This window comes from Octopus bimaculoides, chromosome 4 (assembly GCF_046866305.1).
Source record: "Octopus bimaculoides isolate indiv1 chromosome 4, ASM4686630v1, whole genome shotgun sequence".
Classification (NCBI taxonomy): domain Eukaryota; kingdom Metazoa; phylum Mollusca; class Cephalopoda; order Octopoda; family Octopodidae; genus Octopus; species Octopus bimaculoides.
The window spans coordinates 84,913,755-84,940,833 of NC_142931.1; the positions used below are offsets into that span (position 1 = coordinate 84,913,755).

The 27,079-nt window shown below is 34.2% G+C and overlaps 1 protein-coding gene across 1 annotated transcript; it reads left to right on the forward strand.

The window, feature by feature from the left end:
- The first annotated feature begins 47 nt into the window (after positions 1-47).
- On the forward strand, positions 48-20,875 carry LOC106870732 (tax1-binding protein 3 homolog). The gene is made up of 4 exons (XM_014916906.3): positions 48-203; positions 11,272-11,424; positions 19,098-19,175; positions 20,434-20,875. Exons 1-4 carry the CDS (start codon positions 162-164, stop codon positions 20,632-20,634), a joined length of 474 nt encoding a protein of 157 aa, XP_014772392.1. The 5' UTR covers positions 48-161; the 3' UTR covers positions 20,635-20,875.
- The last annotated feature ends 6,204 nt before the right edge of the window (positions 20,876-27,079 follow it).

Sequence of the window (27,079 nt, forward strand, 5' to 3'; positions counted from 1 at the left end):
TAAACAAAAAAAATATATTAAAAAATACATCTGTTAAGTTTTTGTCTAATTCTAAGTAATTCAAGAACTATTCGTATTGATATAAAGTAAAAACAATACATAGTAATAATTTATTACGTAAGAATTTCCAAGCTCCTCCCTGTTCTTTTTACCAAAACAACATGGCAGGTCATACAGCCGGCGACCCTCTCGAGTGTTTCAGTGTAAGCTTTTAATACTTATTTTTTTTTTTATACTTTGCTCTAACTTTATATGGCACTTATTATTTAATGTCCACTCGATATTCTAAATATATATATAATTACCCAATTAATTTTTCTTCCAATTGTAACTAGCCTTCGATTTTACCATTTTCTTTCTCCGAATATTTTAATTGTCTTATGTGTTATCAATAGACAGATTGAATGAGTTAGAGGAATTAGACGACTGATTATTGCGAATCTCTTCTTTCATTTTTCCCCACCACAATATATGTAAATACAAATATTTATATAGATAATGTTAAACCATTTCCTTCGTTATTTATCTCTTCAAGCCATGCGGTCATTTATTATTCTAATGATTGGTGATAGTAGTTTTTTTCTCTTCCTTCCTTTGTTCAGTGTTACTTACCATCATCCTCAGATTTCCCCCGCTTTGTCCTTAAGGTTCTTAACTTTTTTTTTTTGGCATACTACGTCTATTCTTTCGTACTTGCGCCACCCGAGCTCTTCGTTAATTGCCTTTAACATCTGATTGTCTGCCGTCTTTCCACCCGTTAATCCATTACAGTAGCCCTATCCAAATGGCTTCTGTATTAAACCAATATTCTCTTTTTAATGCCCCTCATATGTTGTTCCTGTGGCAAATAAAGAAACAACTATTATTATTTTCATAACTGGTTCTGCCTAAGCCCCGATCGTTTTTTCTAATTGCCCATATACCCTTCACTATCCCCCCTTCCTCCCCCGTGGCAAATAAAATTAATTATTTTTTTCTTTCTCCATCAGCTGGGTTTGAAAGTTAAAAACAATATTGTAATTTAAAGAATATAAACCGAAAGTTGTTTTGCGTATCTTTAATTTCTGAATTCGTTTTACAACGACAATAATGGCACTTTTCTATGGAGCTTGAAAATATTTACAGAGAAATGCGAAGTACTGTCATTTATCCCTTTTTGCCCAGTGGTATTTACAACGTGAAATTAGATGCATCCAATTTGGGACAACGACGATAATACAGAAATTAAATTTGCCTAGGTCCTCTTAGTAACAAACCGTCTTGGATCGAGTATGTCTTGATTCTTTCCAGGGTTGATCAAATATGTACCGGTAATATACTGACCAAGTCAAATATACCTACACCCTTTTCGCACGTATCATACGCTTAAATGTATACACGCACAATTGTTTCACCAAGCTAAGGAACTATATATATATATATTTTTTAGTAGTGAAGTATGATTACTTGCTTTTATAGAGAGCAGGGTAACTGGGTATTACTTTAATACAAAATACTTTAGCGTTTTCTTTGAGAAAATTTTAGGTTCTATACTATCATATTTCAAACATTCAATCCAGTTGTATATGATTAAAAAAAATTTTTTTTTCTTTAGAAATATCTGTTCGATATTAAATTATATATTTACCATATATATATAATTTTTAATTACCGAAAGAAAAAAGTATTTGTATATTTGAAATTTAAAATCTCTAATACGTATTGGGTACACTGTCCAATAACAAGAAATCGGTGAGTGCTTTACACACACACTAATCAAATTTCACCACCACTCCTAAAAAAAACAATAAAAAACCTATTTGTCATTCATTGAAATCACTCCACTAATTTATGTGGGTGTAACTGATTTTTTTGTTGAGAAAATATTTCCACTTACACACACACACATATATAGTGAGAATTTACAAAAAAAAAAAAAAAAAAAAGACAAAACAAAAGACGAAGACGGGTGTGTAAACAACAAACAGATGTATTAGTTTAACGCTCGCGATTGAGAAAATCTTTTACGTTTCGAGCCTACCCTCTTCGACAGAAAGGAACACAGAAATAAATAGGGAGAGAAAATAAAAAAAGGTTTAGTGGCTAGCGATCATATATATATATATATATATCATGTGGTGGTGATAGTATGACATTCCGCTAAATAATAAACAAAATGTAAATATATCTATATATTTCTTACGTTGTCAAACTTTAACAATAAACATCAAGAAATAAAATTTAAATAATTACTAGTTTTCCAAATAATATATAGATATCAACTCCTAAGTTACTACTTTTAACGCAGGTCTTTTTCCCCATATGTTGATTCTGTTTCAAATCGGATCCAACTTTACTACAATTTTTCTCTTTATTTCTCTTAACTTTCTCACAGCACATCTTGAGATCTCAAGTTTATTTATCGATTCCAAAACGTAACTTTATAGTTTTTTTGAGAAACTTTGCGAATGTGTAAATAGCGAAAGCTGTCTTTGTTCTTAGTGTTGTCTAGTGCCCGATGAGCTGTGATTCACCAAACTTATAGTCAGATACGCTCCAGCCGTGACCATCTCGTATATTTCCAGGCATAATATATCTAGGACCACATCCATTGTGTTATTCATTCCTAAGATGATGTGGTGTGTTTGGAGAAAGTTTGGCTGCTATTTTTAGCTAATCAAACGATCACGCAGAGGCTCCCTCGTTAGTCCGAGGTTCTTTGTGTTTCATGTGTTTTACTATTTATAATTTAATATACCTAAATATTTAGTTTGACACCTCATCTGCAAGGTGTTCTTGATATTCTGGCATTAAAAAGCCTTCCTAACGAAATTCCTGAAAATGAATGAACAAATGTTATTGCCAAAAATGCACCACTGACAAATTCAAGAGGATAAGAATGTTATATATTTATTAAAATTTGATATGTTCCCCTCACTCCATCACAGAATAAATATAAATTATGTAAAACAAAAACTAAAACAAGATATAATATTAAAATTAAAAATAAAAACCTTTAACCATCCACAGAGTGGTAACAATCTACTAGTTACATGAGATCAGAGAGAGAGAACAGCATGGCTCTTCTCACCAGTCATTATATTATTCCTAGGATCACCAAAGGTATCTGTAAGCATTTCTTTGGTGGGTTTTTCTTTATAACATCTAATATCTTCTGAACAAAAACTATTTTATATCTTCATAAATTTCTTCTGTGATTTTAACCAAAACTCTATCATCCCAGTGCTCCTAGTCTTCATCTAATTCCTGTTCCATCCATATATTGATAGTCTGAGCCTCCTCTTTACTCATACTTGTGCAGTTAATAGTAGTTGCTTCTGACAATCGTGAATTTGCATGAGTACTAGAGATTATCCTATTTTCCTGGAAGCTTTCTGATAGATTTTGGTATTGTCTCTTTTTTTTTTTTTTTTTCCTGTAACAGTCTGTTAGTCCACTCAACCTTCATTTGCTCCCCATTTTCTCAAGAGGTACAAGTGGATGATGATGTGGGCTTCAATATTGTCCACTTCTAAAACTGAAGGTGGGTTAGTATCCAGCACTTCAACCAATAACACTGTTGGAAGGGCAACCTCTAGAACTTGCTGCATTTGGCCATCCTCCTTTCTTCTTGTCTTTTCAACTCCTTGGCTTTTTTTTTATCATGAGTGTAACCTCTATATTTTCTGCCTTGCATCACCAGTCTGATTCACAATGGAGCATAGCTCTATGCATACTGCTTCCAGCCGCGCATCATTCTTTGTTACACCTATGCTTTTAAGTCAGGACTCCGCATCACTGCTCGAGTCTCTGCTTATCACATGTTACGCAGGCAAGGTACTAAGATTTCTGAGCAGATATCTTATGCTCTAGCTTTGCTTGGTATTGTGCTTCACCCTTGGTCCTTGAGGTCAAGCTGACACTATTGCAAGATTTAGCCTAGTCAGTATATAAGATGCTGGTCCAGATGTCAACCAGCACCTTCCTCAATTGATCTTTGAGGGTATAGAAAAAGCTTGTTTCATGAAGCAATGGTAGGTGAACTTTTCCCTTCCCCTCTCCTGACCAAGTTCTTTGAGTAAGGAAACAGTCCCTGGTGATAGAATTCTATTACAATTATATTTTCAAAATTTCTTTTTGCTGATAATGGAAGCAAAAGACAAATTTTCATTATAGTTTTGGCAAAAAGTTTGTGTATGTTATGATGTGTAATTTATCTGGCAGCAAAAACTCCATTTTTGCCAATGTATTTTTTATCTACAAAAATGTCTGTATTCATTTACATGGCTCATGTTCCTCTTTTTCCTTGGTGTACTTTTGGGAGAAGTGTTGTCTTAGTCACCATGTTTGAAATGCTTAAATGATGTAAAAAAAAAATTCATATATGAATTAAAGTTCTTTTTTCTCAAATGTGAAGAAAATACCAGAAATAAGAGTTCATGAAACAGAGTTCATGTAAAAGAAAAAGAAAATCTGTTTGTGTAATACAATGAATTTTTTAAATCATAAGAGCTATGTGCAATATAATTTGCTGAAACAGAAGCAATATTAATAATTCTTTCTACTACAGGCACAAGGCCTGAAATTTGGGGAAAAGGGGGCTGTATTTGATTGGTACTTTATTTTATTGATGATGAAAGGATGAAAGGCATAATCAACCTCATTGGAATTTGAACTTGACTTTTCCTGCCATACATCCTTTCAGGGTTGATAAAATAAAGTACCAGTCAAATACTGGGTCAAACTGATCAACTAGCCCCCTCCTCCTAAATTTCAGGCCTTTTGTTTCTAACAGATACAAGGACATAAATTTAAGAGAGGGGTGTATGGAGTGGAGAAAGGCTTGCTTTATATGTATTTATAAAGGTACAAGCACGTGTGGTTGAGAAGCTTGCTTGCCAACCATGTCATCTTGGGTTCAGTCCCACTGTGCAGCACCTTTAGTCTACTTTAATCCTGGGCTGACCAAAGCCTTGTGAGTGGATTTGGTAGATGGAAAATGAAAGAAACCCATCATGTGTTTATATATATGTATGTGTGTGTGTTTGTGTGTATATGTGTATGTTAGGGAAAGAAGAGCAGTACTTATGACTTTTGAAGGTTCTTCCAGATAAGTGAAATTGACTAGGCTGATGTCCAGCTGAAATGTATGCAGGTCCATGTTGACATAAAAAGCATCCAGTCCACACTATAAAGTGGATGGCGTTTGGAAGGGCATCCAACTGTAAAAACCTTGCCAAAACTGACCTTACCTGTGCTTGTGTCACGTAAAAAGTACTCAGTCCACCCTGCTGGCTGGTTGGTTTTAGGAAGGGCATCCAGCTGTAAAAACCTTGCCGAAACAGACACAGAAGTCTGGTGCAGGCTCCTGTCCAGCCGGTACCTGTCAAACTGTCCAACCCATCCCAGTATGGAACGCGGATATTAAAGGATGATGAAGAGGATATATGTGTGTGTGTGCTCCACCCACCCCACTGCTTGAAAGTTAGTGTTGGTTCGTTTACATCCCCATAATTTTTCAGTTCAACATTTTGTCCATCTTTACATTCTGAGTTCAGATTCTGCTGAGATCAACTTTGCCTTTCATCCTTTGAGGTTTGATGAAATAAGTACCAGTTGAACATGGGTTGATGTAATTGACTATCCCCTCTCCACAAATTGCTGGCCTTGTGCCCATGATAAAAAGAATTATTACTAGCAAGAAGGAAATTGGAATATGATGATTACATAATGCACTTTATATATACACTTTATATACTTTATGCACAATTTTATAGACTTAATACACAGCACTCTCCCTCTTTCTCCCGCAGTCTTTGCCTTACCCTCTTTTTCTCTTTCCTTTTTCTTTCGCTCTTCATCTTTCCCTTCAACTAATCACATGAAAGCATCACAGACGGGCTAAGTAACGGAGGAAAAAAAACATAGTTCAAAAAAAAGATTTACACATTTCACTCATCACCTCCTCTCCCTCCACTCCTCTCTCTCCCCTCCCCCTCTCCCCCTTCAACTGATCACATGGAAGTGTTACGGATGGGCTAAGTAATGGAGGAACAAGCAAAATTATTATAACATCATTATTATTTGCATTTAGATGGGAAGTTGGCTGAGTGGTTAGTGTTAAATAGAATGCTAAGCAGTATTTATTCCATCTCACTACTCCAATTTCATATTAGTCAAGCACCATCATCATCAATGGTGCAGGTGTGGCTGTGTGGTAAGAAGTTTGCTTCCCAACTGCATGTTTCCAGGTTCAGTCCCACTGTGTGGCACCTTGGGCAAGTGTTTTCTACCATAGCCTTGGGCTGACCAAAGCCTTGTGAGTGGATTTGGTAGATGGAAATTGAAAGAAGCCCATCATATCATCATCATCATTTAATGTCTGCCTTTCATGCTGGCATGGGCTGGAAAATTTGACAGAAGCCTGCACCAGACTTTTGTGCATGTTTTTGTGTATGTATTTGTCCCCCACCAGTACTTGATAACTGGTGTTGGTGTGTTTACATCCCTGTAATCTAGCGGTGTGGCAAAGGAAACCAACAGAATAAGTACCAGGCTTTACAAAAAAAAAAACAAATAATAATAATGATAATAAGTACTGGGGCTGATTTGTTCAACTAAAATTCTTCAAGGTGGTGCCCCAGCATGGCCACAGTCTAATGACTGAAACAAAACAAAAAAAAAAAAACTTTGGACATTGCTGTCTTGAGTCATCTAGCTGGTAAACTGGTTTCCATGATGTATAAGTGACTGAGATCACAACATTCCCTCTGAATGGGATACCAGTCTGTTGCAGTGTTACTTACTTATAGCTGAAAGGACTGGTTTTGCACAAGACCACAATGCATGCCTAGAGTCAATATAACTGACAGTTCTTGTCCTACTAAAATTTCAGATATTGTTTCTATGCAAGGAACTTTTTCAGCTAGATTCTGCCTCTGAATATTCAGAAAATATTCAAAGCAGCAGAATCATTAGTTTTGGAAAAAAAATGCTTTGCTGGATTTATTCTGGCTCCTTATATCTTGAGTTCAAATCTTTACTTTTCATCCTTTCAGGGTCAATAAAATAAAGTACCAATAAGTACAGAGGTCAATGCAACCCTCTCTCTTCAAAATTGCTGGTCTTATGCTTAAATTAGAAACAGTTATTAGTCATGAAGTTGTCTTATTATTTCCTTACTTCTTTCTTTTCTTTTCCTTTTCTATTGCACTCTCTGTCTTTTTTTTTTCTACTTCTGTTACAACTACAAAAGAAATAATTCTGTAATGGTCCTATTTTTCTTTTACCCCTAAAATTCTGCTGTTCTTGTTTTTTACTCCCTTCTACTTTGTGTTTACCTTCTATAATGTTCCTGCCTCACTTTACCCCCCCCCCCCATCTTGCTCTACTGAACTCAATATCATTCCACTTCACCCTGCCCAGATCCCTTCCCCCTTCATGATATACCTACCCACCTCACACTATCTCCACCCATTTCACTCTATCACCACCACACCCCATCCTCACCCTCTACCCATCCCACTCAGCGATGTGTAATTCTTTCAGTTACTTTATCATACCACTTAAGAATAAAAATGTGGGCTTGTTCAAATTTCTGGTTCCTTTGACAGTTCAAAAGAAAACTTAAGTGAAGTTGAGTATTAAATGTGAAATTGCTGTTATCATACAGCAACACTCTATTTCATTCACTCTCTCTCTCTCTCTCTCTCTCTCTCTCTCTCTCTCTCTCTTCTCTTTCTCTCTCTCTCTCTCTCTCTCTCTCTCTCTCTCTCTCTCTCTCTCTCACACACACACACACAGAATTGCTGAGGTATAGGTTTTTTTTCAGTAATAGCAACTCAAACCAAAATAGAAGTTAAAAGGATCAGTCTTGCATGAGAACTATATAGGTTTCTTTGCTGGATCCTATATCTTTGTGTGTTTGTATGTAATATTGAGGGCACAGGGAAATTGGCTTAAATGGTAGATGAAGTTTTTGCAGCAGTGATTCTCAAACATATCCTCAGTTCATGACCCTCTTAGCTCTACACATTACATCTTACCCAGTTCCTATAAATATGCCAAATCAAAAAAAAAAATTAAGGGGCCTTTCTGTGATCATTGAACTTGCTAGAAATAGCAGTGAAACTACCCTCAAATTACACCCTGCTGTCTTAAATAGAGAGGGATACATTGATCAAGGAAATACTACAATACAAATACAGCTGATTCATCCAATTATATTGCCATCTCTTTTACAAAATGGACTCAATGAAATCATCTTGAGAGCAATGGTTTGATATTTTAGTTATTTCTCTGTGCACAGAGGATAGATGACACTTCAACCTTCACCCATCATCATCATCATAACACATACCTCAATGAACAAAAAATACTTTCATGATATATATATATATATATATATACACGCACATACCTTCATACATGCACACAAAGCTAGCATGCTGTCAAAGTGAAGTATATTATCTTGTTAACTTGTTATACTATTGTTAATCACTTTATGAACTGTTATTTTCCCTATCTACAACACAATGGGTCCTTATGTTATCAGCCTAAGCATACAGACTATGCGTACACCTTCCTACAGTTTTATGACTGAATCTCTCTTCATTGTTCATGTAACTTTAGTGATTGCATTAACACCTTAGGACCTGGCCTTGGCTGGTTGCGTTTCATATTCTATTGTCTTCTGTCTGTTCTTTCATTTGTGCAGCTGTCTCTTATGTACAATCTCTGTAAATTCATGTATTACTCTCTCATCGTTGATCTAGCAGTTTAATGGCTTAATGTCTTTAACTACTCTGCCTGTCTTTACATTTGGACCCTCTGTTAAATTCACTGTTGATTGACCTCTGTTAGTCATTCATTCTCATTGTTCAACATTCTATTTTAGTGACACTTTCTCACCACTTCATTTTCATTGTAATTGAGGGCTTATTTGAAACCATATTATTTCAAACTTCTTTCTCCCAAAGGCATCCTGATTCATCTTCATAGTGGATGGCAGAATTAGTAGAGCATCAGTAAATAACATTGTGCTATTTAGTTACAGCCTTTATGTTTTTGCCCAGACCTGTTTTACTTTTCATCTTTCTTTAAACAAAATATATGAATCAAGTAGTTGGGTGATATAACCATCTACACTTTTGAAGGTGATGCCCCAGCATGACCAGTCAGGTCATTGAAGGTGGTAAATATGTTTAAAAAATTCCCAGTTTTGTTTTTGTGACCTTGAAAGAATTAGTAAAACCTTCCAGTATACTTTATTATTAGCTTTTCCCCACACATCCTGCTATATAGTTCACTATCTGCTTCTTTCTTCTCCTAAGTCAGTCACTGTTCTACTCTTTTACTGTCATGGATCTGTGAGTCATTATCAACTGTTTCATAAATGATCTTAATACACATTCATTATTCTCCATCTCCCTTGTTAAAAAAAAAAAGCATACATCTGCCAATTTTATTCATAGATATATACTTTTAAAATTTTGTGTTGCAAAATCTACAAGTCTTACCTGTGTTCATTGTTGGACCTCTATTCGTCTGCTTTATACATAATTCAGATAATCTTTCATATAAATATAATCATAATTCAGATAATCTTTCATGTAAAGATAATCATTTTGTTGACAAGAAAAAATATCCTGGTAAAAGGCACCTGTGCTAGCCATATGTTTTACCACTACACTCTTGGAATAGTTGGCGTTAGGAAGAGCTAACCATGTAGTCAGCTGATTGCAACTGGGGATGCTGAACAGAGGTATGGACAAAAGCCCCTACTGAAAGTGTGAAAGTAGACAAAATCCTCATGCTTATATTTTGCGGTTATTTTTTCATCTTTATTTTTTTTTTCCACATTTCTTGACCTGGTCAAAACTTCTGATATATTTCGTTTTTATTTTCATTTTACTTGTTGCAATCATTAAACTGAGGCCATGCTGGGGCATCATTTCGAATAATTTTTAGTTGAATGTATCAACTCCAATATTTTTTTTAATGATTTTCAATAAGCATATAGTTAAGCCTAAAAGGTCTTTCCACATGCTAGTGATAACAGCCAAATCTTTAAATATTATTTTTATATAATTTCAAATAAACAAAAACGGAAACTGTAGTTGTAAAAAAAAAACAAAACACTTTCATACTTTAACTATGGGGGTTTGTTTGAGGGGTTTTGTCTTAGGGGGCTTTTTTCCTAAGGGTCTTTTGTATTACACCTGCTAAACAGAACTCTAAAAACCATACTGTTTATAAAATTTGATTATGTCTCTGTTGTGTGGAAATAGAACTCCCCCAAGGCAGAACGGATGGATTAGTCCGCCAGGATAAATATGTTGGAGTAATGCCAATGGGTTGACGGAAGGTCGGCCGTGACCTGACAGCTCAGGAGTTTGAGTAGTACCAGTGAGTGGACAAGCATCTAGTACTATCTCTTAAACGGACTTAATGTATTATTTTGTTATGTCGTACGAGAACCATACGACACAAGTCTCTCAAACAAATTCAGAACACAAAATAAAATCAGGTTACATTTATTTAATACAACTGCAATCAACGGCAATGCAAGGCAAAAAATTTAAGAAAATCGTCCTTGTCTATACTTGATTTGTATTTATTAAGGGAAGCAAGTAACATGAGGTTTGATTTTCGCTGGTGCTTCATATTTCGTCAAAAGGGTGTTATAATTCGAGTTAAGAAATGCATTATCTCGTTTGATATTTATTCTTCCACTTCCTTGCTTTCTCTTGATGCCTCCCATATCCAGCATTCGGTTCTTAATGTTGTGGACAGTGCTCACAGAGGCCCCAACATTCTGAGCAATATGTCTAATTGTGCAACCCTGGCATGAAGCAAATCTTGTAATGCATTATCTCTTGGCTTCTTAAATGGACATGCTAGATCGTATGACTAGCACTTCTGCTTAAATTAACTCTATATACCGCCTCCCTGAAATAGAAAACAATATTTTAATATTTACGCTCAGGAATATATGAAAAATAAGGCTTCCAAAATATTCCAAGTTTTGCTTCCCCACCCTGTATGTTCAAATATTTTGAGACTCAACACTATATGGGAATGATTAATGAAATTATTCTTTGGTTCTTGATTGGTTCTTACTTAATAGTATAATATCATTAAAGATAAAACAAAAATAAATATAACAGCATACATTTGTTTTAAGTAACTTTACTAAAGTTCAGTTGCTTCACTTTCAACACACAATCTCAGATGTAGTCTTTTATCACACTCCCAAACTATTATCTTTTATTTTTCAATATGTTATTCTAGATTCCAATTGTCCTCCATAAAGAACCAGAACGAGATGACCATGGAAACCCTGTTGTCGGTACAGATGGCAAACAGAAATATCGATGTGGTTTTCGTATTGGAGGCGGAATTGATCAAGACAACACAAAGAGCCCCCAGGGCTATCCAGACAAAGTGAGTATTATTTCAGTCTCCAGGTGATATATACTTCCAATTTTTTGTATTCATTGGATTTCTGTAATCATTAGTTGTTATAGTTGTCTTTCTTTTTCTGTAAAACTGTCAGAAAAGATGGGGCAGTGACCATGCCCTTTGCATATTTCACCCCAAACTGTTGAGATTAATATGGCAGCTATTAATCAGACCCTCCTAGATTTTTGAGATTGATGTGACTGATGTACAGACCCTCTCACATTGGTAATATTGATGTGGTTGATGTACAGGCCTTCTCTGATTACTATTGGATGGCTGGAAGTTGAAAGAATCATAAAAATTGTTTCTTTTGAAATTGTATATTCTGCATTATTTTCATTTAAGAAAACCTTCCATCTGGGTAAAGCTGTAATTGAGGGCAAATGACTTTCTCATTCTTTCAGCAGTTCAGGTGTTCATTTATAAATCTAAGAGCTTCACAATGATTACAGAGAATATTCATGTCACCAATGTTGTAACTTTCAACCTGTATGTTTACAGTTTTTTCTCTCTCTCATTTTCATTTTCTATTCTATCTTGAACATGTTCTCTTATCTGTTGTAAATACTCACTCTATACTCTTTGATTCACATTTTCCCTTCTACATGCTGCTGCTCCTGTGCTTGATCTAATGATTCTGCTTCTCTTTACATCATTGCCTATACCATCTTATTCTTTCTCCTTTTAGCTTATATCGTCTGTCACCGATATTTTATAAACAAATATCAATTTTCATGCGAGCAGATGATAAATAATTGCACTTACGCATATGCGTTAAGTGATAGGCAGTATAAAAAATTTAGTTCAATAAAGAAAAGTACACAATTCTTCATGATGAAGTACTCAGACATGTTGTCCCACTCTTCCCTCAGGATTTGCTTAAAATGATCAAGATTTGGATGCAAAGTTCTGTTGGTAGAGTGATAGGCAGTATAAAAAAATTAGTTCAATAAAGAAAAGAAGTACACTTTTCACTACCCACTTACCATCACCACCACCACCACCACAGTTTTCAGTAACGAAGCTCAGCCTAAGCTGTTTTATTTTAATTCACTTCAGCCAATGATTTCGAAGTTTTGCCCAGCTAAGCTATTATTGGACTGTAAATCATTTAAGTTCATCTTGGATTTAAGTAGTCTTAACATTTTCTAGGGTAAGCTGAGTTCTATTGAATGATAATTAGTCTGTATGTTAGGTTGTATGTAAGATAGTATAGAGAATTTTTATTGATTAGATTTAGGGAAGTGCTAATGGTTAGAATTTCATGCACGTATAGCTTTGTAATTAAATTTGTATGTTTAGGTGTGTTATCTTCAGGTCAAAGGGTTCCACAAAAGAATGTAGTAAGATTGTTAGTCAACAGAACTGTCAAATGGTTTGGTTGTTGTTGGTTTTATTTAGATATTAAAGAGAATGTGAAGGTTAAATCCTAGAGTTCAGTGCAATGTTTTAACCTTAGTAGTTAGGTATGTTCTTGGTATGTTAGCTTTTAGAGGATTGGTATTTAAGGTTTATATCTGGCTCTGAAGAGAAAGGCTAGTCTTTGAGATGTGATTTTAACTATGCTAAGGACATGCTTTCATGAAAAGAAATTCTCAGTGACAGTGAGGCCCAGCAATTTGGAATGATTTTGAGGGCTCTAGTTGAAGAGGGTGTGTGCAGTGGATTTTCTTGATATGAGTAGCACTTGAGTATTTTTGTTGTTAAGAGACAAGTTGATATGGCTCCCTCTGGGGGATGCTCTCAAGGTCTCTTTTACTGGATTTAACTATGAAATGACACAAGGATTGATTATTGAGGATAATAGGAGAAACACTAAATCCCTTCCCAAGTGCTTTTCTTTTAGTTCATGTGGCGTGTGTATTTTTTGTTTATATGAACAATTTAACCTTTAAAGATGAAGCTTATAAAATAGGAAAGAGGCAAGTGAAATCGAAATCGGACTAAATTCGACGACTGGCACCCGTGCCAATGTCTCCTTCATTGGATACTAAACCTGGCTTGCAAAGACCTGTTGGGGCAAGTGAAAGCGAAATCGTGATGGCACCTGTACCAGTGGAGCGCGTCCGAGTGTGATCGTTACCAGCACGTGAAACGACATTCAAGCGAGGTCGTTGCCAGTGCCGCTGGACTGGCTCCTGTGCAGGTGGCATGTAAAATACACCATTTTTAACATGGCCATTGCCAGTACCGCCTGACTGGCCTTCATGCCAGTGGCACATAAAAGCACTCACTACACTCTCGGAGTGGTTGGCGTTAGGAAGGGCATGCAGCTGTAGAAACTTTGCCAAATCAGATTGGAGTCTGGTGTAGCCATCTGGTCCTCAGTCAAATCATCCAACCCATGCTAGCATGGAAAGCGGACGTTAAATGATGATGATGATGAAAGATTGAAAATAGTGAACAAATTTTAAAACATTTAATAACTTTTAAACATTTACCACAGAAATTGAAAAGTATAAAATAATGAAATGTGAAAGTGCTTTGAGTTTTTCTTGCTATATATAGACAATATCTCCTTTGTTTTTTATAAATTACTATTGTTATAACAATATTGTCGTGACAGTAAAAGTTAGACTGGCAAGCAGAAATTAGAAGAGGGAGTGGTCAATGTGAATGAAAGCTGCAGAGTAAGCTTTGGGATTTGAGCAAATTTGTTGTTCAAACTGAACTGTAAAAGTAAAATTTGTATTAAACTATATCAAAATTAATATTTTGTGAGATCATTTTAGATTACACCCAAAAGTTTGTTGCATTCAACGTATACAAGATTTTTTGGCATACAGTACATGGTTGTTTGACCTGCTGTATACAATATCCAAATCTCCCTCAAACTACATGCTATTGTCATAAAGAAATGGATAATGTAGTCTGTGGCATATGGATGTAATAGCTTAAATACTTTTGATTATATAGGTTAGATTGGTATGGCTGTCCTGTGGTTAAGCAAGATCATGACAATAGAGAATGGAACTTAAGCTATTTATGATGGTAATGATGATTTTGATAATTTTTTTCCAACATGCATTTATAATTGTAACATTGTCATAAAAATTGGACTGTTTAGATTCTGGTTTTAGCTACTTCTCAAACTAGTTGTACTGGAATTTGATTAAGATAGAGATAGTGAGAGAAAGTGTATGTGTATTGTTATGGGAGGCTCAGCAAGCATTCTGTACACATTCCTCTTGCAATGCTTAACAATGTGTCTTCTATTTTCTCTTTGTATGCGTTTTAGTACAATTAGATTTACTATAAGTAGCCATAACATTTATCTGTGATTACATTTAATATTGAGACTTGACTATTATTGTTAGTACAAAGATCTCTTTTCAGGTCATTTGGGTAACTTTTGTATAGGCTTTTTCTGAAATAATCTGGTGTCTCCTAGGTTATTTTGTTATGTCTCTAGCACATTTTCTTCAAACATTGACCTAAAGATATTTAAATTGAACATCAACTTTTATCAGTATTACTAATTCCAGGTCATAGCTGTCATTTTTGCTTCTGATTTACTCAATTTTAACAAAGACAGCTGGTTAAAAATTAAAATTTGCCATAATCACCCAACCACAGATGCAGATAAACCAATGAAAGTGAAATAGCAGTCAAATCTCACCTAAACCAGACCCTGCTGACTTTAAAAGGCACATTGATAAATGTAGTCTGGGGTAAATTCTGTTTGGGAAAAATATGGGATGGTTATTGCATGAATGTCTTTGGTCATAGATCTGCTCATTTTGGACTGGCTGAGATGATGGTGATGAGTTAAACAGACACAAAAGAAAATTACATAGTGGTTGACTGTTAAGTATATGATATAAGTTCAGACCTTGCTACATTTTTATGTTTCTATACCTCTAAAGAAAACACATTATTTTTGGATGTCTTAACTGAATTTGTGTCATTTCCACTTGTTAGTCAGGAAGGAACATCAAACTGTGAAATAATACAGCCAATGAGGGAGCCTCTCTGTGACCAAGGACATGTAAGACAATGTGGTCTGAAATACACTGTATTTGAATAAGGCTGCTACAATACTTTTGATCGTAGGTCTGAAAAATCAGGGCTGACTCAGTGTTAAACAAGAACCCAATAATACTTCTCCCATCTTATTTTAACTATTTCCCTATTCTGGCATGAGTTGAACAGGGCAGTATACATCTCAATTCTCTGTTATCTCGTCTGTGGTCAGATGTTTTCAAATCTGAACTAATTATTTTACTAATATTTTTTTTTGTCCACCATTTCATTAATTACTATCAATTTGCAACACATTTTTTCTAGCTTATATAAGCCACTTGTATTAAATATGAAAGCAACACTTTTGTTGTTTCTGACAATAAGATAAAAAAAAAAATTAGTCAAAACTCGACACAGTTATCAAGGAGCTTCTTTTGCCTAGCTCTTCTTCGGTAAGCAGAAAGGTAAATCTTGTGCATTTGAGAGAGACAACTGGGTATAGAAGTTGCCAAGAGAGTCAGCAATGCTGGATTCAATGTCTTAATGGAGCTGTATTCTATGTGTAAGTTTGCTGGATGGCCATTGACTCCTTGTTGAGTTCCTCCACCTACGAATCCATTCACTTTCCCTCCACACACCAGGATGAGACCCTAGAGTGACACTGTTGGTTTAGTTGTCTATTACCTAATTCTGAAACAGTTAGTACTGATTGTTACAGTTACCAGTTGCAGATAATTTTTTAATAGTTTAAAAAAAAAATTTAACTTGATCTTACTCTTGCATTACACTCCTTGGTAACAGTTTAATCAAGTTTCTTGCATAGCTTACCTACAGCTCAAGCAACACTACCGCATTTCTTTTTTTCCTCACATTCAAACAAAAGGCAAGGTCTGAAACTCTACACTCGTCATGAAAACTGAATTTATCAAACTCTTATTGATTTGTTGTTGATACAGTTTCCTCATACTCTGGAATGTGCTGAAAGCAACAGATGGGTGGGAAAAGGGCTTTGGAAAATTCACCAGATCCAAGTTTTTCCCTTGTGACTTTTATGAAAATGGGTTTTTTTTAACGAAATTTTATATAAATACCTTTCAAACGGCATACATTACAGATGCCTAATGTGCCGTAAACTCCTTACTTTTGTTTGGAAAAAAGTGGGGGACCCCAATAAATGCGTTTTTGAAGGTGAGATGCGAAACTGTATTAGCCACTTTTCTTTACCCATATTTTAGGATAACATTTTGCAGAAATACGTTTTCTAGAGTGTGGATTACATTAGATTGAAAATTCAAACAAGTTTGAAAAGAATAATAAGTGAAAATGCTGAAGTAATAAAAATTAGTGGTAATGAAGTCTGAACAGGAGAGAGAAAGAATGATACAAAATCCTTACAGAAACCATGTTAATGTTTGTGTGTGTGAAACAAGTAAAATTATAATATTAAAACAAAATTTCTTTTTCATACCTCTTAAAAATCACTGGATATGTTAATCCTAGATTGAAGATTGTGGTCACCGTAATTCATTCTTCGAAGAAAGGAAAAACATTTTCTAATTCCGGTTTCTCCCCCACTTTTTTTTCCAAACAAAAATAAAGGGTTTGTAGCACATTAAGCATCCATAATGCATGCTGTTTGAAAGGTATATATATATACAATTTCATTAAAAGGTATCCATTTTCCTTAAAGTTACAAGGGAAAAAATCGGATGTTGTGAATTTTTCAAAGTCCTCTCCCCATTCCTTCGGAAAAGATTTTTACCTACAAATTTCATTATAATCCCAATGTATGCCATTTGAAAGGTATTTATATAAAATTTCATTAAAAAAAAGAACCATTTTCCTTAAAGTTATGAGGGAAAAACTCGGATCTTGTGAATTTTCCGAAATCCTCCCCCTTCCTGTTGCTTTCCACGCATTTTTGTTTTCATATTCACTTTCTACACCATTTTTTACACCTGTTGCACTCTTTTTTTTTTTTAATTTCATTTCTAGGTAATAATGTCAACATTAACCATAGATTTTACTCTTTCCTACATACATCTGCCAAATCTTTTCATAGATATTTTTTTATCAGATAGCATTGTAAAGTTGACAGACCTGACTCAACTTATTCCTCTGTAATCACTGTTGACTCTTTCTATATTCATTTCAGTATGACACTTGATGCAATTTATGTAGTATGTTCCTCTCCTATGAAGAAGAATATTATATTAACAGTTCTGTATTCTTTCCAATCTCAGCTGCTATTTTCTCTCTAGCTTTCCCCTTCAGCACTAATTACATAATCTAAATAATAGAAACTCTTTCAGCAAGCCTGCTGAGCAGTCCATGTCTTCCAGTTCTCATCTGTTCATTACTTTATGCATCTAATTCATCTGAAGCTTGGTTTCCCTGCCAGTCTACCAGAGATTCCTTTATATCTGTTGCTTCTAATCATGTCTATTGTTCATAATTTGATTTCTGGCCTGAGCAATGTTAATTGTCTCTTTGAACAAGATGCTTCATTTCACCTTACTCCATGGTACTCAGTTGAAAAGAATATCAGGCGAGTGCTGGTGTAGCCCTCCTTGATGTTCTCCTTGGACAAGGGTTTGGAGAGCCAAGAGGGTATCTATTTTCTCTTGTGATTACATCGACATCTAAAACAGTTAGCAAAAATATGGTGAATCACAGCTATGGGGTTTTTTTTTGGGTTTTTTTTTTGTAATGAAAACACAATACTGAGTATTTGTGTAATTTTTTTCTAAATATCAAGTCAGACAACTTTTGCAGTTCCTGCTACTAACTTATTCTTTAGTCTTGTTTATGTTCACTTTCTGTTTTTTTACTACCATGCTTTGAACTTCTGCAGATCTTTAATTTATTTGATTGTTTTTATTACTCATCTCCAGATGAGCCTTGATCTAGCAGACCTATGACTAAAGCCGTTCCAACTGTGACCACCTTGTTTTTTCAGACAGTCTATTCTGAACTATGCCATGCAATATGTTTCTCCATTTTTTTCAAGATGGTTGTAATTTGAAGGGCTTTTGGCTGCTATTTCCAGCTAGTCAAGCACTCATGTAGAACAGTCATTGGCAAACTGTGGCCCACAAGACTTATTGAATGGCATGGCCAATGAAAAATAACCTTCAGTTGTTTTAGTAGTGCAGCCCACCTGATAATGAGCCATGTCTGGCGTGGCCCACTTCTTGAAAAAGTTTGCCCATGACTGATGAAGAAACGTTTTTGACTTATTTTACATATTATTAGAGTAGGTATTGAATGTGTTCCCTTGAGTTCATTGTTGCCATTGTGAAATGATAGTGTTCTCATTACTCAGTGTGGTTGAGATATTAGTTGTTGGAATAATATTGGAGGGTCACACATATGTAAAATAATTGAAAAACTATGATTAGCCGAAATTATCCATGTAATTAATTCACGAAAATTCTTTGCCTCTTTTTCAGATTTCAGATATCCTTAGATGTTTTTGTAATGATAATCTGATTTTTTTTAATTGCAATTTGAACAAATGCTCTTTTTTTTTTTCATGCAGCAGAATTTGAACTAAAAATCTTTCAGTTATTGTTCTTTATTGTAAATTAACTGATTTCTGTTGCTTTTTTCCTTAATTTTTTGTTCCTTTAAATTTTCACTATTGTGTGTGCATGAGAGTAAACGTATATAGGATTCTGTTATGATTTCAGGGTATATATGTGACGTATATTCATGAAAATGGTCCTGCTGCACGAACTGGGCTTCAGGTTCATGACAAAATACTTCAGGTGAGTGAATTTAGTTTATTACTTAAATTAATTTTCTTTAAACTGTAGAAAATATCATTGAAAATATACTAGGCTACTGTTCAGGACAAACCTTGCTTCATTCATTGCACAGTGGTCTTAATGTACAGTGGTTATAGAATACTAATGTTTCAGTTATCAGGAGATATTCAAATACCTGTTCTTTTCCTTTATCTATGACTGAATCTTGTAAATGGGACAGAATGAGACATTAGGGCAGAATTCCACATTTTTTTATCAATTGTGTACATTTATTTACTGATTCATTCACAGCTACTTATTAAGTGAAAGTTGTGTTTTGTTGATGAAGTCAGAATAAGAGTGAAACATTTTCAGAATTATCTCTCTCTCTCTCTCTCTCTCTCTCTCTCTCTCTCTTGCTAAAAAAAAAAATTGAAAATAATGTTAGTAATTGACTTGTATTGTTTTTCCTTCACCACATATTTATATTTCTTGTTTAACTTTTAAAATTTACAATGATTTAACCTTTTAGCATTCAGTTTACTCTGTCAAATGTAATGCTTATTTATTCATATTATTTTGAATTAATCATGCATTATCTTGTAACTTTGAGATTTTGATGATGTTATTCTTTATTTTTAGAAAGGCATTGTGAGAGGCATGATCTAGCCAGTTTTGACATAAGACATAGAATATTTAGGCCAGATCTGGCTGGTTTGGTTGTGAAAGGGTTAGCTCTTTCTTACCTTTAGGAAGTTCTCAGTAGACAGAACTATTACCACTGATTAAGTTCCTATCTTTGTTGTGGATACCACCATGGCAATTAAAACACAAAACTGAACCACTCCAGCAGAACCCCCCTTTCCTTGTCAGGAAATAGTTCTGCAACCACCTCCAGTGGACTCTACCTAAGCTGAGTTGTTAATAAGATTATAATTTCTCAAAAAGTTATGAACTTCATCTTGAGATATGAAAACCATTAATATCTAGATGTTGAAACCTAGTGGATAAAGTTGTTGCTCACTTTTGTTTAGAGATAAAGTTTTGTAGTTTAAATCCCGTCTGGTACTATGTAAATATCCAGAATATCAATGTGATGACTATTGAAAATCAAAGTGATTGAAATATTATGTGGATGTCAATTACATCTTAAAAGATATATTCATTTGTAAAGTGTGAAAAATAACAATCTTTTTACTGACTGTTGCCATGTGCTTGTGTATGAATAATGAAATGGATTTCCATATATATAAACTTTGTGTCTCTATGCATTTTCTAGGTGAATGGTCATGACATGACTGTAGCTACACACAAAAAGGCTGTAGAATATATCCAACGGAAGCCAGTTCTAAATATGTTAGTTTACCGTAAAGGTGTGCCTCCACTACAGAAATCTCCTAGCCAGCAGCAAACACAGTTCCAGGCATACAACCAACAAGACTATTCACCGCAGGCACAGTACCAACAGCGGCAGTACTAATCATCTCATTGCACATTCTCTGTCTCTCTCACTTCTCTCTCTCTCTCTCTTCAACATACATCACTTTACATCATTATCATTTTCATCTGATTAATTTTTATCAGATGCCAACACCATTTTTTTCTCACAACAAAAATATCTCATATTCTCTTTCCTTTATTTTTTTCTATTTTTTCTTCAACTTATAAACACAAATTGTGAATGAATGTATGTATGTGTTTGTGTGTGTATGTATGTGAACTGGCTCCATTTCTTTGTTGGAATAACTTCAATGCTATGAAGATAGCAGCACTTGTTTCCTTTCTGCTCTGTATGTTAGGCTTTATGCCTCAATAAGAAATCCTATTATTGTTTGTGTCTGTATAGTGTGTGTGTGTATATATATATATATATATATATATATGAATATTTTTACTGTTTAAATCTTTTTGTGTCTCTTTGTTATTTTGCCCTTCTTTCTTAGAAATCTTGGATATATTATCTGAAAATCAGGTGCCATAATCATATTGTATAACTAAATAAAAATGAACTACCTTTGAATTACACTCATATTTTTATCACCATTTTATTGAGTTTGTGAATCTTGAACTGTTTCTAAAAATGGAAATGTATTTAAGTAAATGATCTGCCTTGTGTGTGTGTGTGTTGTGTTCATTTGAAGTTGGGGATTCATTTTGTTGCTATTCAGAGACTCTTCATTTGGTTGTTACTTGAAGGATTGCATGTAGCAAGAATCTATTGAACAGTGGTGGAGAGAATCCTCAGCTTTGCATAAGTAAGTTCTACTATATATATTGAATATACTTTCTCTCATTTGTACATCCTTGTGTGTGTTGCGAGGTCAGGCAGCCAAATTAAGACAGTTTGTGTTTATATTTTGTGTATGTTTATTTGAAAGGATATCATTTAATGTTACAATTGACTGAATACAAATATGGAAAACTGAGCATGCCTTCTAACATCATCCACAGACCTGAATGCCTTTCTAATGGCAGTCTTCAGCTTAGTGACATTGCTGTGAGCTGTTGCATTGGACATGTGCTCAATGATGCTCCACATCCAAAAATCGTAACAATACAGATCTGACAAGCTAGACTCCCTTGGAGACAAATAGTGAAAGCTTCATCTTGAAATAATCCTGCACATGCTCTGATATAGGTCTTATTGCAGACTCTTGGATGAACATAACCTCATTCAGATTAGAATGTCTAATAATCTATATTACTGGAATTCTATCAAGGATGTTTGACTATTTAGTCATGTTGATAAAATTTTCTTCGATAAAATGAGGTGGTATCACTTAGCTTTTGTTTGCAATGGCTTACTCCCAACACCATCACTGAGGTAGGATCTTATTTTGTAAGACAGCAATAACTTCAGAAGGCTGAAAAGCAATAACCCTGCCATTGTGATGATTAATGACTTGTCTAACCATGAATTTGTTTTTGTTGACAAAGATCTTTACTTTCCTTCCCATATGATTCAGATAATTGAAAAGCTTTGGGGCTCTCTCAACCCTAATAGCTTTAGAGCAGGCTGTGAGAATGCATCAACACCATTGAATATTGACTTTATACTTAAGTAGCTTTTAACAGCTTTAACTATTGTCTTCCTGCTCACATTGTGGTCTTTGGCAAGCTGATAGTGATTTTTGTGGTCTTTGGTAATGATAATGATTTTCTGTGATAAATCATTTCAAGTCAGCCTGAAAGGTACAGGTACACTTGCAATCACTGTGGGTAAAATGACTAGGGAATATCTGAGCCTTTAGTTTACCCAGAGTACAGTAAACTGTTCCCTTTTTATACTTTGTATTGATAATGATGTCATAAAGGCCTTGCTCAGCATGGCTCATTTCAGCAATAACATTTTGTAGCAGTGATTCCCTAACTTGAGTATAATCTATCACAATGTGTAATTAAAAAAAGGACAAAGTCAATATTTTAGACTTGTTACATATAAAATATTAGCTCTTAATTCATGGTATCATAATATTTTAAAAGTGGGTTCAATTTAGCTGCCTCTGTGTGTGTGTGTATTTGAATTTCAATCTGCGTTGTGAATAATCTGTGTAATAATAATTGTTGTTTTCAGTTTTACACTTTGATGTTAGAAGCAGATTTATTTCAAACTGCCACCATTTATTATTAATAGCAATACACACACACACACACACACACACACACACACACACAGTGTATTTATTAGGTGGGTGTCATAGTTTATAACTCATCCACTTTGTGATTTTCTAAATAATTTCTCATATTTTTCATTTTTTTCTCCCATTTCTTTTTAAAAAATTCATGTACAGTGTTTCTGACTGATTCTATTGTTGTTTCCTGTTATAAACAATATGAAATATTTATAGATAAACCTTTTTTGGCATCTGTGGAAATCAATTAAAACAAAGTAAAACATTATCAGCCGACTGTTCTAAGTCAGATTTGAAATCCTGCCGATCCAAATCCTCTATTTTATTTATATTTGTTTTTTAAATTTATTTTTTCATTATTACTATTCCTTTCATTATTATTATTATTATTATTATTATTATTATTATTATATATTTTTTTGTTTCTGAGCATGAGAGTTATTTAGTTATTTAGTCCAGGTCAGACATGATCTAGCTGACTTTTGGATCGAAGGTGTTCTGACCAAGAACCATTTTCCCCAAGGTGCAAAGTATGAAGTCCTATTTCTTTAGAGGATACGGTGTTACTTGAGGGAGATTTAGCTCAAGTCAAACGATCATACAGCAGCTTGCTCATTGGTTCATGGAATGTATTGTGTCTAATGTATGTGTACTTATTAGTGGGTGGGGGAACAAATACAGAAGGCCAACTGTATACAGGGTCTTTGGCTATAAGGTCTGTATTTTTAGTTTTTTTATAATCACACATTGGACTGCATGTACTTGTGGTTGGTCAAGTGACTGTGATAATTTCAGTAATGAAATGGTTTGTTTGCTTGTCTTACTACCTGATCTATTCATACACTGTCATGACAGTGTGCCTTCCTTCGCGTTCTTGTACCAGACAAACCCTGTAACAGAACAGCAGTCAGTTACCAACTGTCTCTAATAGATGTTTGGCTGATCACATAAAAGGGTGTGACATGTACTGACAAAGTATGCACCTTTGTTTTAATTGTAAGCATCGATGGCAGTGCCCTGACATGACCACAATTCACAGGATGGAACCAATAAAAGAGTATGCTGCGCACGCACACACACACACACAAACACACACAAATGAGTTAGAATGCATTCTTGATATAACTTGCTGGACTGTATAATAATTTATTCTTAATGAGGATGTTTGTAGAAGAAAAGAAGAAAAAAAAAATATTATTGATGTTATGAAATATGTGGTGCTAGTATAATTGTTGAATAGTTTGATCCTTCTTATGAATTCTTAATTCAAAGAACTTGGTTTATTTCCAGATCTTATTATCTTAATAATAACTAAAAATGAAAGGAAAATAGAAACCAAAGAAGTGAAGTGCCATCATTATGGATCTCACTGCTATTGATTTGGTTTTACTTTGACATTGATGCCATTTCATTTAGCTTTTGTATGCTTGAGAAATGGATGGACATCACAACATTCAGTTTTCCTGCTCTTATAAATCTAAGGCTTTGTGCTCAATTTAAAAAAAAAAAAAAAATTTTTTTATCAATAACTGTAAAAAGCAGTTTTTGAAATGTCAAATTTCTCCTTTTGTAGAAAAGTGTCTGGAAGATTCTATTGATTTAATCTTGTGATTAATTTTTTTTCTTTTCTTTTTTTTTTTTTTTGTGAGGAGGAGGGACCAGTATTCCTACTATATCTGCTATGAGAAAAATATATTTTGGGTATTTTTGCTTTTTGGTTTTGATCAACCATTAGTCTTTCCTTACTCAGATGTCTATTCAGAAACGTTTTATGTTTTTTTTTGTTTTTTGTTTGTTTTCTTTTTTTTTAAATATTTTTCTGGGATAGATTTACTCCATTGATGTCTGTGTCAGATGATTATAAACTGCTGTTAATGTGTAATTGTGGCCAAAATGTGAATATTGTAGTAATTACTGATTACTAATGTAAAGATTATCTTTATTATTATTATTATTATTATTATTATTATTATTACAATTGTGATGAATGCCAAATTTATGATTTTTCACCCCTGTTTGGAACCATCTCAATTCATGACTTGACTGTTTGAAAATGCATGAGCCTCACAACTTCCTGTGCCCTAAAAATGTCAGGTTTCATGTCTTAATAAGAAGCAGTTATTACTATTTAGTCTCTATTGTAAATATTATCGTGATAACCATGTTAGTAAGAAGTTATCATGTTAGTAAGAAGTACTGTACCATATGATAGTATATGACACTTGTTAGATTCATCAATGTTTATCTGTTCTTAAGATCTGTCATTCATCAATATTTTTTTACTTCGAAGATGATGATGATGATGCAATTGATCTAACTTGAAATATATATTGTCCTCAATGTTGGCTCCTGCCAACTCTGATTAGAAAATGTTGCATGTGTTTAAAACTTGTTATACTATTTTTATGTGAATTTGGGTTCTCTGTTAAACTGCAGGCTTAAGTTGAAGTTTGGATTTTGTGTTGACTCAGAGGCTCAAAATGAAATGTGGATAATTATAGACTATAAAATTATTGGGTTCTGTTAAATCAACTCAAAATGAAATGTTGAGAGAAATATATATATATATACTGTAATGTATTTGATCCCCTGATGAGCCAGAAGCACAGTATGATTTATGAAGACATATATACCACAAAATTTTGGATTTTCTATTGAGCTTGTATCTCAGAAGATGCTAAGAATAAAACAATGATTGGCTCTTGATGGAGCTACCTGCTGAAAATGAGGTTTGGATCAAATGGAAGAAAAATTGATCTGTGAATTTTGACATTTTGTGACTTTGTTGTATTCAGTTAATATTTTATGGTTAGTGTATATTTTTTTTAACCTTTAAATTGTCTGTGGAGATTTCCACCCAATTCTCCTTTCCCCAAAGAAAATAATTATTCATCGATTCGTAAAGAAAGATCTTAATGATTTTTATTTTTCTATATATATTTTTTTAAATGTTTCAAATTAATTTCCAAATTTTACTGAATGTCATTCTAGTAAAGTTGTATTAGGAGCTAATGCTATTAAATTTTCATATTATTTTTGTAGATTTTTCTTGTTTTTATCTCGTTTTATACAGTTTTAGATCTGCAGTGGCTAAGAAAAGACTACCTCTTGCTTCATTCTTTATATTAATGCATACATCTGCAAGTGCTTGTATGATTGTCCTAGGATAAGAAATAAATGCTTCCATAATTAAGAAACTATTCTGTAAGTTTTCTCCCCTTATAAATTTGCTTCATAAACTTCTGTCTGTGACTAAAGAGATTATTCAAATGCACTCATGAATGTAATTAAGGATTCTATCTTCTCCTCCTAGTCACTCAAACTAAGGCCAAAGATTTTTTTTTTGTTAATTTTGCTTTTTTTTTCCCCTCCTACCGCAGCTGTGTTTTTGTATATTGCTCATTGTTGTCTGAATATTTGTTTCTGAGAGTCTAGAGAAATTATAATAATGATAATAACCAGACAAGTTAATGCCTGGGCTGTTTTGTCTTATTGTTTCCATGATTGTGTAATAAAAAAAGTCAATAAAATACATGAAAATTTCATTAACTTATTTTGATTTTAAACATTTATTGCATTTTAATTTTTAAGCGGCATTTTGGATCAAATTACATGACACAAGTTTAATAGAATAAAGCTGTGTGAGCAACATCTGTGATCCAGTATATACATACATGTATATGCATTAGTAGCACAGCAGATAAGAGCATTACCATCATTAGTGTAGAAATATAAGTGCTTCGTTTGAATCTAGTGCTGTGCTATGTACTTAAAATGGTTAATTGGAAAAGGAAGGAGAGATAAAGTTAGAAAAATAGTGAGACAGAAATCGATGGTGTTGGAGATGCATTAGGACCTTTTGTGAAGTAACACAACATGGTGGTTAGGGTGTTGATCACATGGTCATTAGTTCATGGGCTTCATGGATTGGGCAGCATGTTGCATCCTTGAGCAAGATACTTCATATGGCTTCAGTCCACATGAGTATTAATGACATCTGGGGAGTTAGTCCTGTGGTGGACGAGTGTCCCATTCAGTGCAGTTGAGTCTTGTACTCTGTCACTTAAATGCCTTGGAAACCAGAATAAGCTGTGGCCAAATGTGCCTGTAGACTTGATATCATTCAATGTGAGTTATGCCAGTGGAGTACAAACTGCTGGTAAGGCTTCCCTTGCTGGAAAGGTCAAAGGTTAGAGGTTGGCCTAATATGGACCATCTCTAAACAGAAGTAAAAAATGGGTTTGCACAGGGCCAACATCCCTACCTAGGAAAAAGCAAAGTCACAAAAGGTCA